The sequence below is a fragment of the Leucopleurus acutus genome (genome assembly GCF_964270905.1).
Source record: "Leucopleurus acutus genome assembly, chromosome: 13".
Lineage (NCBI taxonomy): Eukaryota > Metazoa > Chordata > Mammalia > Artiodactyla > Delphinidae > Leucopleurus > Leucopleurus acutus.
The window spans coordinates 8,440,123-8,458,316 of NC_139155.1; the positions used below are offsets into that span (position 1 = coordinate 8,440,123).

General features: G+C 39.2%; 1 protein-coding gene across 1 annotated transcript in view; it reads right to left on the bottom strand.

Moving 5' to 3' along the window:
* The window catches only part of DOK6 (docking protein 6), a gene marked incomplete at its 3' end in the record, with an annotated part of 404,645 nt that overhangs the window by 148,918 nt on the left and 237,533 nt on the right, over positions 1–18,194 (bottom strand). The window contains exon 4 of the mRNA XM_082852683.1: positions 8,587–8,706. Within this exon, the coding sequence (XP_082708809.1) occupies positions 8,587–8,706 (120 nt within the window). The remainder of the gene's footprint in view (positions 1–8,586; positions 8,707–18,194) is intronic.

The window sequence follows — 18,194 nt, forward strand, 5'->3', positions numbered from 1 at the left end:
TTGTAAGAAATGCAAGAAACGTTGCAAGAAAACTTTGCAAGAGAGTCCTAAAATCACTGGTAGATGTTTTGAAGCTGATTATAATCAACAGTTTATTACCCTGAGTTTTCAAACTTTAGTGAATGTTAGGTCCCTGGGGTTATTAAAATACAGACATCTGGTCCCACATCCCAGAGATGTTTGTTTTAGAGTGTGGCTGGGGGCCCAGAATTTTCTTGTCTAACACACACTTGATGTGAATGTGACAGAGACATGCACAATATTCCGGAGAAATACGGACTTTCCTGCTAGGCACTGTGCTACTTGCTTTGCATGCTATATTTTATTTAATCCTTACAACAATTCTATGAGACGTGTACTATCAGTATCATCCCAAAGAGCAGGAATCTGAGATTTATAGCATTTCAGTCTCTTGATCATGGCCCCAGAGCTTATGAGAAGTGGAACAGAACTTGATGATGTACTAAGTTTGTTTGGCAACATATGTTCGTCAGGCTACAAGTTTGACTTTCAAGCTCGACACCATAGTTTTACTGTAGCAGGAACAAAATGGATCACCAAAAGTTGGGTATATCAAAAATGAAATCTCGGCCCCTGAATGCTTATACTGGTGGGAGGGAGAGGAAATGGAGCTCCCCAGACTGAGCCAGAAAGTTGCAAAACTCATTCAAGAAATCAGAGTTTGAGGTCCGAAAAACTCAGTACTTACTGAAATATCCAGGGGGAGAAATATAAGGTTTTATTCTGCCGGTGAAAAGGATGGAGAGCCTAATACAGTAGAAACACAGGATTAGACAACTGGAGTGAAAGAAGAAATGCAGAAGCCAAGTACAAGAATGGTAGGAAACATTCCTACCTACTCAAAGGGAACTCACAATATCCAGGAGGCCCATGAAGAGAAGCCCTAGAGAAGCTAATTTGTACTACTCGAATCTAAACAAGCTTTGGTATGAAAGTATAATGGACCACATTAATGCTCTGACTTAACAGAGCACAGAAGAGGGAGGCAAATTTGAGGTCAGCGTTCTTAACTGTTTTTGAGCCACAAACCACATTAGCAGTCTGGTGACGCCATGGACTCGTCTCAGAATTATGCTTTTAAATGTATAAAATAAAATTCATAGCATTACAGAAGAAAAAAAAAGAAATCTCATTAGTGTATACTGAGGTTTTCTTTTCTTTCCTCTTTTTGTGTGTGTATATTTGTGTTTGTTTTCTGTCAAATGAGGACTCATTTAACCCAGTTTCTGATCAAAGTTCAATCTTTGAACTTCCTCCTCGTTTCATCCAGGCTGATTTGAAAACCCCCGGAACTGATATAGTCCCAGGTGTCAGCAGAGGAAACACGGTCCTCTTATCTGGTTCGTATGTACCCATCTCCCTGTGGAGTTACTTCACTTGCTTTCCTGTGACACAGCAAGTCCTGCTTTCAGAGAGTATCTGGGGTCCAGTGGGGGCCAACAGGAAGCCTGGGCACCCCATCCATGCCATATCAGTTTTGAGACAGTTGAGGTGTAGCTTTTTCTTGTTACACCTTGCTAGGCTCTGCTGACATCTCTCCACCACATCTCTCCATCTCTTCCTAGGCCTGTCATCAAACTCCATGCAGAGAATCAAATTCTAGTCTTTGTTCTTGTAGTAGCCTCCAATTTACATGAGGAGATAGAAGCATGTGTCTGTGTCCACTCAAACTCCCAGGGAAAGGGTATGGGCAAGGCATTACCTTATTTTCAAAGTCCCTCTTTTTGCCTGTAGTTGGGAGATACCAGTAATTCTGGACTCAGCATTCTCCCCAGAACCTTCTCCTTTCACATAATTACAAATGTTTCTGAAATTTGCATCTTTGTTATTATTGTGTTTGTATAGGGCATGTTTCCAGGGCAAAGCAAACAGGACAGGTCCTTTGGTGTTTCAAGGTATTTCTCCCAGTATGCATCTCACTTTGTAATGATATGGCCAGAGTTAGACAATGGATCACTTAGATTTGGCAGTGTAGGCAGGGAAGCACTACAAAACACCCTTGATTTCCTTGAATCATCTATTTCACAGAGAGGTAGAAATATTTATGGCATTGGCCTTGATTCCATTGTAGTGCATACTGAGGACCAAATGGGAAAAGTGGTGTTTTGACCTAGTTTATTGATTATATGCAATGTCGACAGCAATCAAAGAATGGAATTAGCAACACAAGATAAGGTGAGGAGGCACATGTTTAGGGCCCATTCAGGACTTTGTGTTATATCCACGAGTATCATCTTGTTCTTGCCAGGATGGCTGCTCCCATCACTATCATCTTTCAGCTTCCCCTGTAGATAAGCACCTCCACTGGTTATACTGGCATTTTCCAACTTGTTTCATGGAACAGATATGAATATCCACAAGCTATGAACAGGGGTTATGCGTAGAAAAAGACAGATAGGTAAAATGAGTATGGGAAATGTTGCATTACACAATGTTAAAAAAGGTCTTCATTCTAGTACAGCTTTATTCAGCTCACGCATATGGTGACCATCATATAGGGTTGGTATTAATTTCCTAGGGCTGCTGTTACAAAGTACCAAAAAACTGGGTGGCTCAAAGCAACAGAAATTTATTATCTCATAGTTCTGGAGGCTAGAAGTCTGAAATCAAGGCGTTGGCCGGGCTAGGTTCTCTCTGAAGGCTTTAGAGGGAGAATCCTCCCTCATCTCTTCTAACTTCTGGGGTTTGCTGGCAATCCTTGGCCTTCCTTGGCTGGTAGATACATCACGCAAGTTACATGGCCGTCTCCTCTCCATGCATCTTCACATCACCCATCTCTGTGTCCAAATTTCCCCTCTTTATAAGGACATATTGCATGTCATATCGGATTAGGGCTCTTTCTAACGAGTTTGTTTAAACTTGGTTCTCTGTAAAGATCCTATTCCCAATAAGGTCCCATTCTGAGGGTTAGGACTTTGACATCTCTTATTTTGGAGGGGAACACAATCTAACCCACAATAGTGTTATGTAATATTACATTCACTCTGCTGATTCCCTCACTGCAGAAGGCGTATAGTAGTAGTAGTAGCAGTATTTCCTGGAACTCACTTTGGGAAATACAGGAGTGTGTGGATGGCATTTGGAAGCTCAAACATAGGTATGCGAAATTTCTTCTCCCCATGCGAAAGTGCGTTTTGCTGAGTGTTATCCCAGGGACAAAAAAAATTAACCTGGAACACTCTTTCACGACCAGTCATAAAGTATGGGTATAAGTGTGAATATGGCTTACCCTAAATCACTTTTGAAAAACTGGGGAAAAGATCCTTAAAATAGAGAAAGTTTTACTGTTACGGGTGTTATTGTTTTGTCATTAACTGGCCATTTCCCAAACGAATAAAGGCCTGCTAATACTGGCTTTAACTACTGATGGACATTAAGAATTTCAGACTTCCTGCCTGACTGAGAGGGTTACTTAGAGGAATAAAAATAAGTTTTTCTTTTTAAAGAAAGGTAGGCTGCTCTGATTAGAACTGATCATACCTATACCACAGCACTTCTATTTTTATTTTAGCATGTAGATTGTATCATTTATCTCAATTCTTCACTTCCTCTCCACATTAGATCAGACTTTCTAACTCATGTCGTGGCCCCACAGGTGGGGTGTACTTTTGTACCCCTTGACTTTGGGCGTGGCCATAGGATTTGCTTTGGTCAATGAATGTCAGTGGACATGACAAATGCAGAGACTTAAATTATGTTGCAAGTTTGGGCTTGATCTCTTGCCCTAATGTTTTTGTTTTGGGAACATGCCTTAGGTAGCCGTTAGTGTCAGGAGGATGAGATACACACGGAGGAGATGCAGACATCACGTGCAGCTTGGAGCCAATCTCAGCATTACCCAGCCTAAATCCAATGAACCCTAGCCAACCCACCTATGCATGAATGATAAAGACACACTTCCAGGTCTGTGCTATTGAGATTCTGTGTGACCAAGAACACAGCATTATTTTAAAAAACATCGATCAATACACCTTGTTTGTAGGTTTGTCTCCCTCACTATTCTGTGAGCTTTTTAAAAGTAATGGCCCTATTTTACATAATTCTACATTTCCTCAGCTTAGTTCTTGCATAACATAGCCTCAAAAATGTTTGATGGGTGAAGAATGAATGAGTGAGTGACATACAAGGGACTCTGAGTGGAATGTAGGGAGCATGGTTACTCTGGCAACCCAAGTAAATAATTTAGAAACAACACTGGAATACCGCTTTGCTTCTGCAGAAAGGTTATACACACATTCTTAGGCTAAAAGTAGGAATTCGTGCCAATTCTAGACCATTCATAAGCAGGGACGCTTGGTCCTGGAAAATACTAAACCCTCAAATCTGACTCTGCATTAACCCGATGGCAAAGTCTGAGGTTATTTTTCCATTTTGTTTTGGATAATGATCTCTTGTATCAATAGCAAAATGGACATATCCTTTAGTCTACCTCCAACTGCAGCAGCAGGAACTTCACACAAGTGACTCGCTTCTTGGTCGTGATGCTTACTTCTGCTATTAACGATTAACACGTAACATTTGTTTTCTAGAATTGCTATTACGTATTGTGACTCCTTTCTAAATAACTATGATTATAACACCATACATTAATCTTTTCTAAGGTCAGCATAGGCTATCTTAAATACAACTGAAAGATGTGAAGATTCTGCAAGTTTTAAGAATTTAAAATTCAACATGTCTACTGAGTATGCACTCTTTTGTGGCAGTGTTATCTGAAGTCCAAGAATAAGTTTGTGTGTGTGTGTGTGTACTTGTGTTCCCTTATTTTCACCTATACTATGTGGGATTCTGAATCAATAGGAAAACAGCTGACAGCACTAGATGAAAAATGATTATAGCAAAGAATTTAATCAATAATCACTTTCATCTTAGCAACATACATTACACATGTAAAAATTAATTGCACGAATGTTTACTCTTTGCTAGTCTCAGAGTAAATAAGACCAAGCTGTTTGAAGAGTCAGAAAAACACTAGAGGAGTAGTAGCAATTTTGAATGTCAGAAAAAACATGCTGTGGTTAGGACTGAGCAATGAGTCTTTCCTTGATGACGGGATACCACAAGATTACCACAAGCCACCGTAATGTAATTTATTACATCAATTCTGCACGCATGCATGTGTATCTCATCTCTTAGGAGAAATTTCAAACTAAATCCCAGCATATCACTGATACAACATTAAAATAATGTTTCTGATGAATAAGAAATTATAGAATTTAGGGCTTCCCTGGTGGCGCAGTGGTTGAGAGTCTGCCTGCCGATGCAGGGGACATGGGTTCGTGCCCCGGTCTGTGAGGATCCCACATGCAGCGGAGCAGCTGGGCCCGTGAGCCATGGCCACTGAGCCTGTGCGCCCGGAGCCTGTGCTCCGCAACGGGAGAGGCCACAACAGTGAGAGGCCCGCGTACCGCAAAAAAAAAAAAAAAAGAAATTATAGAATTTAACACTAAAATGCCTTAAGGAAAAAACCTAAATCTGTGATGACAAATCTTTCATAAAGGATTGATTCCAATCTGAACATATTAATGACTTAAAACATGTATTAGGAAGTTAAAGAATTTGTTTATATTAAGAGGTGTTATGATTGAAAACTATGGAAGGACAGCTTTAAAAGATAATATTATTTTTTAAAATACTTTAGTTAGCTAAAACAACAAACATTTTCCCTACATGCAGTAAAATGAACAGGTGTGTCCCTAAAGCGATCCTGGGGCTCAAGGGAGAGGGTTCAAGTTAGCTAAAGAGCATTCTTAGTCTTTAGCATAGGATTTTATAGACTACTGGTAGTTATTTCAGGGCGGACTTAAAATGGAATTAGCATGTTTACGGGAGAGGTCTACTGATTAGGAAGTGACAAAATCGGGGAATGCAAGTAACAAATTGTGCCAATCTGTGTGTGTGTGCTTCTCTTCCAGGCAGCATGTAAACACATATTCACTGGGATTTTTGAGCTGGCAATAGTAGAGTCTGTAATTTAGACATTCTGTCAAGATTTATGCCTTTCATGTTGTCCTTTGGTATAAATTATTCTTTTAAAAAGTTTTAGCTAGTTCTCAATGGCCAAAAGAAACAAAGAAAAGATGTTATTATTTGGACTTGAGGAAGCATTTTAAAGAAAGTGTATGTAACTCGAAGAGCTTGGAGCAATGGCTATGTCCATGGCCTTGGACTCAAAGAGAGAAATTCACCCACGTGGAAGGTACTTCCTGGGGAAAAGAAATCCTTCCAGCTAAGTTTTTCCTTTTAACGCTAAACACTGAAGGGTCTCAGTGATCATGATTGTGTGTGTGTGTGTGTGTGTGTGTGTAAGACTGCCAATTTCCTTTATGGTACCATGTACTTTTAGGGGGTCATTTAAATGGATCAAATACTACCTTCTTTAACTAAATAATTACTATATATTAAAAGCACATATAACCCTTTTTATCAATTTAGGCTTATTAAACAAATTAAACCTAAAAAAGCATTGGATGGCATTGGATGTTATTATAATTTCAGGTCTTCTCTAAAGTATATGCAGGAATTAGTTTTTGATTTCTTTATTTTTACTTGTGCTTTAAACAAACAAACTTGTGCTTTTTTAAAAAACTGAGCTAGGCATGAGAGTTAGTCTTTATTTTATATTATCTCATGTAACCATCATGACAACACCATAAATTGGTATTAGTTCATTTTCACACATTAGCAAACTGAAATTAGAAGAGCCTTAGGAACTTGTCCTAATTAAGGGGTGTAGCCTACATTCAAGTTGCATCCTGAAAAGTTTGCTTGTTAGGCTATATCTGCTTGTGCTTCTTATAGAGCTCTGGCATTTAACTCCATGTTTGTCCTATCCTAAAAAATTTATGTTTAAGTTTTCCCTTTATATTGTAGGTAAGTTACTTTCACATTATCATCAAATTAGAAATAGAAATTATAATAAACCAAAGGAGTACATTATCCATTTGGATGGAAACCATATACAACCCCAGATCTTTAAAGTAAAAGCATACAGTTCACACCAAGTAAGCAGCACACAGTAATGCTTCCACCCACAGGCCTAATTTATGCACTTTCTTCATATTTTCTTTATGTAGTACTTGACGAATGTTTATTGGTAAAGAGTTTTTTTTTTTTTTCTTCTTTTCTTAAACTGAGAATGAACAGCATATTTTAAGCAGCACAATTATGGGCGTTCTGTACTTAGCACAGTTCTCAGAAACTAAATTGGAGAGATGAAATCCAAGAAAGTGTGGGAGAGAAACTGGAATATCAAAAGGAAGCTAGAAAAAGAGCCACAGAAAGGCCTTCCTGACTTTCTGAAACTACCAACATGGGCAAAGTTGGTGCCCACGTATGTTTATAATCAGGTCGTGGGGAAAACATTTTTTCAGTGTAGCAGAACCCAAAAAATAATGTCTTTGATGGTCTATGAGACAGTGATGGTTGTTAGAATATTATTACTTATAACAAAACCATTATTGCTAAGTATTATCCTGATGCATTTTACTGGGGCTGTCTACAGTATAAACCACAGATAATTCCAGAATTTCCTTTTAATAAGTAGTGTCAACCTTCACCAACATCCCTCAACCTTTTAAAAAACACTAGCCATAGAAATTAAGAACATTGGAAAGTTTCTATTTTCATACTACTAGATCTTCTGGTGATAATGATAATTATTTTTTAAAATGGAGGGAAAAAAATCTCATGACATTACTCTGATTTCATTATTTAGAGATGTTAGTCAAGAAGAGGCAGCATAACTTCTTAAGAGACATCAGAAATGTTTAATTAGAGAGCAGTGCAGTAAGTAAATAACATGTCACATAAACCTCAATTTTGTTAAACCCTGAGATTTCATGCATTGTACTTCCTTACGTGTAGTATGCTATGGACTGAATTGTGTCCCCCTAAAATTCATAGGTTTAAGCCCTAACCCCCAAGGTGATAGGATTTAGAGATGGAGTCTTTGGGAGTAATGAAGCTTAGATGAGGTCATGAGGGTGGGGCCCTCATAACGAATTAGTGCCCTTACAGGAAAAGACAGGAGAGAGCTTATTCTCTCTCCCCCTCTGCCACGTGGGGCCACAGCAAGAACTTGGCCTCCAGAACTGTGAGAAATTAATTCCTGTTGTTCAAGCCACCTAGTCCATGGTATTTTGTTATGGCAGCCTGAGCAAAGACATACTATTAGCCACATTCCCTAAAATCTATGGAAAAATAACACAATAAGCCAAACTTATTTATTTAGACTCCAAATCTATAACAACTATCAAAGAAGAAAATGTAGGAATGCTGTCCATTCAAAACCTTATATATAATGAATAAACTTATTGTTGAGGTAACTTATTTATTGAGATAAATGACAATGTCACAGAGCAAGAAGGCAGGAGACCTGGATTGTACCTTAGTATTTTTCTAGTTGGTATGCAGTCTTGAGAAAGTCCCTTAACAGCTGAGGTTGATCAGTTTATTTTCCCTTAAAAAGGATTGGTCTGAAACATTTCTGAGGTCCTTTCCACTTTCAAAGTTCTACAGCTCCCAGTGCACTTTAAAAGGAAGGAAGGATGGAGACGCACTTACCATTCTGTTCCCGCTGCACTCCTGCCGCCAAGAGATCAGGCTCCCCGAGGCTGATGTCATTCAGCCTAGTCCCCAGACACTCCATGCAGAGATGCTTGCACCACTCCTCGGCCTCCAGCTCTGGAAATGAGCACATGCCATGGAAGTCAGGCAAGGCTACATAGGGATGATGGAGAAGGAATGTTTCCTGAACCAGTTTCCCAGGTAAGGGGTGAGCATTAAAAAATCTACCTTAAGAAAACTAAAAAGCTATATTTAAGCAGTGAAATAAAACAATCTCCACAATTGTTTCCCTTGACATTATAACATTGTATTTTAAAGTTATTTTAAGTTATGCCAATGTACTTTATCTTATTTATAAATAATAGACTGAGATTTGTTTACTATCCAGTACATTTTAGATTGATTTAATTGGAGGAAAGAATTTACTCGGAAAAATTAATTAAATACAAAATAAAAATAGATAAGTGAATAGCTGAAAAATGTCGAACTAGATTAAACACATGACTGTCCTCCTGAATGTAACTTGGATGTGTGCGGACTGAAGGTCTGATGCCCGTCATTCTGAACTGCAGTGGATCATAGATCAGCAAAAGAATGTGATCGATTTCCTTTTACAAATCTCAAAAGCAGACCATTCTCACTTAAAAAAATTTAGGGAGAAGATATTAAAAATAACTTTCCCCTTTAGAAAACTCCAATTATCTAAGATATTGATTAGATCACTCTCTTTTTATTCCCATTACTTCCCGACTTCTCTATATTCGCGGTTTTTCTTTGCTTGAAACCTCTGAATACCTTTCACCTACACAAACTCTTGTAGTATTGAATGCTTTCACAAACATGGATGAATTTGATCCTAATATAAGCCCTCTGTGCATGAGATGACAAAGGATTAGTGTCATGACTGGGTCTCATATCCTATCATGGGTCAGCACCAAGACAGAATTGGAACCCAAGCCTTCTAACTATTTTTATATGCAGAGATCCGAAAGGTTAGAAATTTTGGGCCAAGCCCCCACATCACTGCACAGAAATTGGATAAGAGTTTTCCACTGACACTCATCCAGAGAAATTTCTGACTCTTTCACATAGCATAAGTCTGTACTAGAGCAGTTTAATATAGAGTTCCTTCGAATCTCTTGCTCCTCTCTGTGGATGACATTTCCACCTTTGCCCTGGCATTTTAAACTCCCCATAAAAACGTTATCTGTGACACGTTTTCTTGACTCCAAGGATACGAGTATCAACTGCTCTGCTCGACAGCCAACGTCATCAAACCTGGGTAATGCTTTCTCCCTGTGCTCAGTCACACCGCCTTAGCATCAAAAATGGGTTTGATCAATGAGATGTCAAGCCATATTTGTCACTTTTTCTTCGTTTTATCAAGACCATAGAATGTTGTTAGAAAATAAAGAAAAAGAACATGCAGTCTCCCACGGAGTGCTATTCTGACAAAAATAACGCTTCCAACGTTCAAATCACAAAAGTGATTTTTCTTTGCAAAAGCTATGGTTTGCATCCTTCAGGGATTGTCCTCTGTGGTGTCAGACACAGCATGCGCCCAAGGAGAAAGCAGATTCTCATGTGGGCCAGGCCTGGCTCCTTGTCTGGCTGGTGGGCTTTTCCTCATGAACCTAGAAAAGCATCCCTTTTGATCACAGGGCCTCTAATACAATAAAAAGGCATTGCTGAGGCTCACAGCTTTCTAAAAAAAAAAACACGTTTTTTCTTCTGGTGAGGGAATGCCAGCCTTCACAGAAAAATTTTACACAAGCAACAACAGCATATATTGAAAATAATTTTCATTAGATATATGAATTTTGACTTCTAAAATTTATGAAAGTTTTGAAAGCTTTTCTAACAACAGATCAAAAGCTTAAGCCAATTTCCATGCCGTGTCTCTAGAAATCCTTGACATTTTTGCTAAGGGAGACAATATGGCTATATTTTTTCTTTTTACATTTTGATGTTGTGACTGTTTCTCAGAACTCCTCGACCTTCAATCATCAGTGAAATCACATGCAATTAACATCTCATCTGCATGACTCTACCTGCGAGTATTTCCAGGACCCCATAGATGGAAAGAAGAATATCTGCTATGCTATGTATGGTAAAATTAAAAGTGTGAAATATGACAAAGCACCTGTGTCACAACGTTCCCTTTAAATACTAAGTCAGCGCATGCCCAGAGGTTAAAGAAATATGTCCCTCACTCCTTCTAGTAACTCTTTTGTCCTAGGATTGAATGAGATAAAGAAAACAACCACACAGTAAAGGGCTTCTAGGAAGCTCGCGCTGACAATTTTGAGTAGAACTCAACTTGGCGTTTCTGTAAGGACCAGAGCCAGCGGGCTGCCTCCACAGCAATGAGAGGGGCTCCTGGGCTTCCACCAGCAGGTAAAGATGGCTTTTGCAGCCAATCTTGAGAATTGCAACGCTTCTGCATTTTAATAGTACAGCAGCATGTATGAAGAGAAATAGCAAGAGTAATACAATAAGACTAGATATAGTCACATTAAAGACTGAATTATAAACTATTTCAGAAAGAAACAGAGAGAGGAGAGGGAGAGAGAGAGAGGGAGAAAGAGAGAGAGAGAGAGAGACATCCCTGCAATTCAGCTCAGAAGAATCAGATCAGATCAGAATCATCAAGGGTTCATTTCTTTATTAACAAACATTTTCTCACTGTAAGCCAGGCACTGTGCTAAGAGGATATGGAAAAACACAGTTTCTGTTCCCAGTAATCTTAGAGTCAGGTGGGTGGGCAGGAGAGTCTGGTGTGTGGTTCTCTGGAGGGCTGTGGCTTAGCTGGTAGGAGCTGGGGCACCAGGACAAAGGCTGAGCAGCTCAGAGGGAATCTGATCAGGGACCTGCAGGGCGAGCAGGAAGGGGAGAGAGTGTGTGTGAGTGTGTGTATCGGTGTGTGTCTGTGTATCAGCTTGTGAGTGTGTATCAGTGTATGTGCGCGTGGGACAGTGTGCATATGAGCATGTTAGAGCACATCAGTGTGTGACAGTATTTGTGAGTGTGTGTGTGAGTACATGGGTCTGTGTGTGAGTACATGAGTGTGTGAGGTATTTGTGTGAGAGTATGAAGGAGCGTTACGTGTCTCTGTGAATGTGCTGGAGGAACCAGGCTGCACTGAGGAGGGTGGTCAGGGCTGAGATGGAGAGGCACATCCAGGGCAGCGACAGTGACACCTTGTGACCAGCGAGGGACAGCCCTGAGTTCAAGGAGTAAAGTCTGAGAAGCAGTCAGCACTCTGTCCATCCTCTTCCCGGTTTTGTAGTATTTAGTTCAGTTAGATCAGCCCCAAACCTTCACCTCAAAAGTACTAACCTTTGTAGTCTGCATACTTGATCTAACAGTTTTGCTGCAGACAAGCTGAACTTGTTTATTATACAAGGCTTTGTTGCTTAAAATCTGTTTTTGACAGTCACCTTTCAAATAATTATAGTTGTGCTTTTTATTTGCTCTTTTCTTTGGCAAACTCCATGTATTGAAATCCTTTAATATCTTTTATTGCATGTTAATTTACTTTGTCCCATCATTATTTAACTAGTGTTTTTCTCTGAATCACCTTACATCTTTCACCTTTCCATTTTCTGTGTTTACAGAACTGAGGAGATTAAATACGAATGCAATAATCTAATAAACCCACTGTATTTTTAAATATTTATTTTCCCATAATTTCAGTGCCTTTTGTCTTTTGTTTTATCTTTCAAGCGTCTACCTTGGTCTACACATAATGTGTAAATGATTAAATTTCTTTATGGAGGAATGAAGGCATAAAATGTTCTGCAACGTTTTCTATGTTTTTCTCTTTATGGTGGAAGTGCTTTCTCATTTAGATGTCTTTTTCGGATAGCTTGCAGCTATGCTCAAATTCTTAATTCAGGTCAATAACTTTTCTCTAGAACAGAAACCCAAATAATGTTTTCATTATGTATAGGATAAGTTAAATGAATAAATTTGGTAACTCCCAAAAGAAAAAAAAACCTGAAAGATGTTTGGGAATAACAAGACAAATAGAGAAGAGAGACTAAACTAAATTATGAGACTGTAGGGAAAATGATGATCAGGGACCCTGCAAAGTAGAGATACAGTCAAAGATGGACGGCTGTTCCTGAGTTTCTTTCCATCACTTCTTTGCAGAATTCTAGGGAGAATTTGCAGAATTATGGCTAGATTCATTTAAATAAGAAGAGATCTTTTGGGCTTCCCTGGTGGCGCAGTGGTTGGGAGTCCGCCTGCCGATGCAGGGCCCGTGAGCCATGGCCGCTGAGCCTGCGCGTCCGGAGCCTGTGCTCCGCAACGGGAGAGGCCACAACAGTGAGAGGCCCGCGGACCGAAAAAAAAAAAAAAAAAAAAAAATTCCTGGTTTTGTTGATGACAAAACAGTATTATCTTACCTACATTTTCCTAAGATTATTAATAAAAGCCAAATCCAATGAGGACTAAGTACAAAAGTTTATTATTTCCACACAAAACTAGTCTTGCCTGCATCTTACAGCAAATTACCATGAAACTGATTCAGTGCCATTTTTAATTCTGCTATATGATTTTAGCTGATGGCCTATTTTCTGTAGATGTGATGACCCTTTTTTCACTGTTTGCAAATATAGCTCCTTTTGGATCATTTAACTTTCAAGTCGTCATCCTAAGGCCTAAATTTAGTGAAAGTAATAAAGCTTAAATTTAATCATTTATTCAATAGGCATTCTTAAGAGTCTGCTATGTAAAAATCTTTTTTTTTTTTTTTTTTTTTTTTGCGGTACGCGGGCCTCTCACTGTTGTGGCCTCTCCCGTTGCGGAGCACAGGCTCTGGATGCACAGGCTCAGCGGCCATGGCTCACGGGCCCTGCATCGGCAGGCGGACTCCCAACCACTGCGCCACCAGGGAAGCCCAAAACCAGGAATTCTTAAGCGTATGTAATTCTTATTTGCTGGGCAGATTTGCGATGATTTGATGACAAATGTTGTTTTTATATTTACTGAAGTCTTAAATACTCCTATTTGCTGGAAAGTGAAGAAAAATGTCTCCCGATGTAGACTGTTGCTACAAAGATCTCTTATTGTCATTTGAAATTTATAGAGCTATTAAAATATACGATATTTTGACATTTTTCATTCTTGAAAATTGGCACCTACTTCTTATTTAACTGGCCTTGTTGATATGTTACAGACTTTTCTTTTTCTCTTACTTTTTCTGTAGTAGGAAGACAAGAGACCAGTTAAACCCTAACTGCATGCTTCAGCAAAGACGGGAAGAATGTTTAGCTCACAGGAAAGAGCCCTGTCTGTTGAAGTCAGATGGGTAGGAACCTTTAGTTTTCTTTTCTAAGTTAAGAGGCGCGTTTATTTCCTGTCCCTGAGGTGCCTTAATTTGCTCCTTTCCACATTCCCACACCTAATAATCCTTTAAAACTTGTTTCAGATATGCCCTTCTCTGTTTAGTTCCTTCAGGCCCAAGTTTGGATTTGATGTCTTTCCTCTACATTTCCATTTCACTCTGTCTATACTTTGATCATAGTCTCTATATCCCTAAGTTATTTGTCTGCCTTTCCCAAACATATATTCTGATACTAGAGTCAGGGAGACATTGATTTAGTCAGTCTAGAGCCAGTGCAGCACCTGGATATGGAAACTAATAAATAAATGTGGAACAAGTAAGTAGATGTGATTTGCAGTTGATTCCTGGAAATTAATACACATTCTAGAACCAAATGAAAATAACTTGGGAAGTAGTCACTTGCTGGGTGTTTTGAAGTCTTCATTCATCCCCATTTTAAGTGGAGATTATAACTTCTACTCTTCACAGCTGGCTTGTCTAGATAAAACAGATCTTTGATTAGGAAGGGGAAGAGAGAAATTTCAAATATGATTCTCTATCAAACTTCAGTAATTCTAAACTATCTCACATTCTAAAGGTTTCTTATTTTAATAGCTGTCTTTTTCTTTTAGCCTCATTAGTGGTATTTATGCCAAAATGGAAGACTTGTATAAATTCCTTTTGATCCTATATATGATAAACACTTGACAAGATTTTTATTTTCTATAGAGATATAGCAATGGAATCTTAGAAAAGGTCAACTTTGAGCCAAGGAAATGAGTTACCTAAGTTTATTTGATCTTTTATGCACATAATCATAACTTATTTTCCTTAATTTAACAGCAGATTGATACATCACATTTTTGGATTCAATATAGCATGTCTTATTCTGCCATTCTCTCCTTCTGTGAATTAGAGGAGTGAGGCGAGGCTTTCAGATGTGGCCAAAGAGAAAATCGCTCCCGTCTGTCTTCCAAAGTAACAAGGGACAAACAGCAAAAAACGATAGAACCATCGAATGTGCTGCTCTTTAGCCTGACAAGAATTTGCTGCAAAATGCTTTAATACGGAGGTTAGTCAGTGACACAGAGCTTAAAGCAAATCAGAGAAAATAAGAAAGAACTCAAATCAACACTTGTAAATAACCTGAGAATGATGGGAAAATGATGTCAGGACATTACAAGAAAGCAAGGTAGAAAGGGGTCCTTTGCACTAACGCTGAAGGTCAGCTCCAGAGTGAGTGCATCTGTGATAGAAAACCAGCCCCAGGAGGAACACTTTCCAATCTGTGGAATTCTTACTAGACACCGACTGAACACTTGATGTACGTGCCTAAGCTTCTCATAGGAACTTTTGTGAAGCAGGGAACTTTTTGAGAAAGAGGCACCATTAAGAGCTCTTAATCATGTTCTCATAAGGCCTGAAAGCAATTGCTTTCTACGCAGCAATCATGAGGTACTTGGGAGCAGAAAGGAAAACACGAAAGAGGAGAGCTCTGTGTTGGAATATGGAAGTGTTGCCAGTGCCGTGGTTAGATCTCGAAGACTGCGCCCGAAACCACACAGAGCTCTGAAACTGTTTCTCTATACAGAGCCAAATTTATGACAAAAACCTTTGACAATTGCTCAGAGTATGGAACTGAATGTGGCCAACAACCCCAATGAGCCTGGGAGTGTATTATCCTCAGAGCTTCCAGAAGGGAACACAGCCTTGCCACACTTTAGTTTTTGCCTGGTTAGACTCATGGACTTCTGTCCTTTAGAATTGTAAGATGATAAATTTGTGTTGGTTTAAGCTGCTGTGTGTAGGGCACTTTTTTATGTCAGAAACAGAACACCAAAACAAACACAAGGGCCAATCAGCCTCTTCCTCTCTACCAAGAAAACCTCCAAGCAAGCAAATGAATTTAATGGGATGTGATCCACGAAAAATTAGGAAGGTACACAGATATAGATGGAACATGATGTGATTAAATCTGCTTGAAGCTTAAGAAGTAAAATAATTAGGACATACTTCCTGGTTAACGCCGGGGGGGGGGGGGGGGGGGTCGAGGAGTCTCAGAACAGAGAAAGCAGGAACTGCCAGGAGCTAACCAAGAAAAACAGCAGGGGGTTGGAGGAGGGATGCTGGCAACGAGGACTGAAGAGAGTTGAAGCAATCACCAGAAAGATGAGATGCAGCTTGAATCTTAGGATACTAGGAAAGGACTGGGGAGAAGGGGACACGATCTATAGGGAAGGAAAGGATGCATGATCTAAAGGACCGGATGTCATATGAAAGGTAAATGCGATTTAAAGGGACACACTGGGTTTTGAGGAGCAAGAGTGAGTTTTGTGGAGTCTTCCAGTTACACAGCCTTTAAGTGAGAAAAAAAAGGCAGAAAAGAAGAAGAACCCTTCAGCAACTGGGTGGGGGAGGGGAAAAGAAGAAAAAGTAGAAAATTTAGGATCCTGTAAGACAAAAGGATGCCACATTTCAGAGAATTCACTCTCTCCCCCATCACCAAAGCAAACAAACAAACCCTTGCTATGCTACCTGGACCTTTTAAAAGGACAGAAAAGGGCAGAATTAAACTAGGACTCTTAAAAACACCCCAATGTCATAAGAATCAACAAAGGAAATAAAAGACCATGGAGAACTATGGCAGAAATTCAAGACACAAAAATTCACACAAATTCAAATCGGTTTAGGAAAACTGCCTCTCACCTCACCCATTCCCCCAAAATGATAACATGAAGCAGAAGAACACCGTAAATGTGCACTCCAAAAATAGATGAATACATTCAAACAAGCATTTGTGGATATAAAAATTCAGTTTGAATTAGAAATTCAAAAACTAAGAATGGAAATGAACAACAACAACAAAAGTAGGTGAAATGAAGAGTGGAATGAATCTAGAAAAGAAGTGAAAGAAAAAGAGAAAATTAACTCTGAAATGACAAATTAGAAGATGCTTAAGAAAAAAGTCTCAAATGAAAACTTACTAAGAGGCATTGACCAAAGTGAGAAAATAAAACTGTCATGAAAAAACAAGTAAAAAGGAGAGAAGTAGTGGCGATGGGTACCAGGCAAAAGAATAATGGTGGCTTGAATGGATGGACCAGTAGAGTGGGCATAGTGGTGATAAGAACTGTTAAATTTAGAATATATTCATGAAAACCTATGATATTGGCAAGTTTGAAATATTTGCAATATTTGTAGCATGAGGGAAAGAGAGAGATTAAAGATGAACACAGAGGGACTTCCCTGGTGGTGCAGTGGTTAAGAATCCTCCTGCCAATGCAGGGGACACGGGCTCAAGCCCTGGTCTGGGAAGATCCCACATGCTGCGGAGCAACTGGGCCCGTGTGCCACAACTACTGAGCCTAAGTGCCACAACTACTGAAGCCCTCATGCCTAGAGCCTGTGCTCCACACAAGAGAAGCCACCACAATAAGAAGCCTGTGCACCGCAACGAAGAGTAACCCTCCCAGCTCGCCACAACTAGAGAAAGACTGAGTGCAGCAACAAAGATCCAACACAACCAATAAATAAATAAATACATTAATTAATTAATTAAAAAAAAAGATGAACAGAGTTTTTTGCTTGTGCAACTTTTCACTAAAAGTCATTGAATTGACTTTTAGTGAAAATGTGAAGACTGCGGGAGAAGCAGATTTAGAAGAAAATAAGAGCTCAGTTTCAGAACTAAGTTTTAGATGCTTATTAGATATAGAAGTGGAAAGATTAGTAGGCAGTTGGATATATCAGCCTGGTGTTCAGAACAGAGGTTTAGACCGGACTTATAAATGTGGAGTCAACAGTGTACAGCTGTCATTTAAAGGGATGTATCCACGTGAGACCACCAACCAGCTTGAGTTGACAGAAAAAAAAGAAGACATTTAAAGGCTGAGACCTGGGACTCTCCCACAATTAGAGATCTGGGAGGGGGGAAGGAGGCTTAGAAGTAACAGACATTCAAGGAAGAAGAAACTAAAAAGGGTATATTATGCTGGAAGCCAAGGACAAATAGTGTTTCAAGAAGGGGAGCATGACTGTTTCATTTTATAGTTTTTATCAGTTTTACTGAGGTATAATTGATGAATAAAATTGTAACATATATAAGGTGTACAACATGATGATTTGAGATACACACACACACACACACACACACACACACACACACATATATACATGTGAAAGAATTCCCGCAATAAAGTTAATTAACACTTCCATCATCTTACATATTTAGGTTGGTTTTTGTTTGTTTGCTTTGGTGAGAACACTTAAGTTC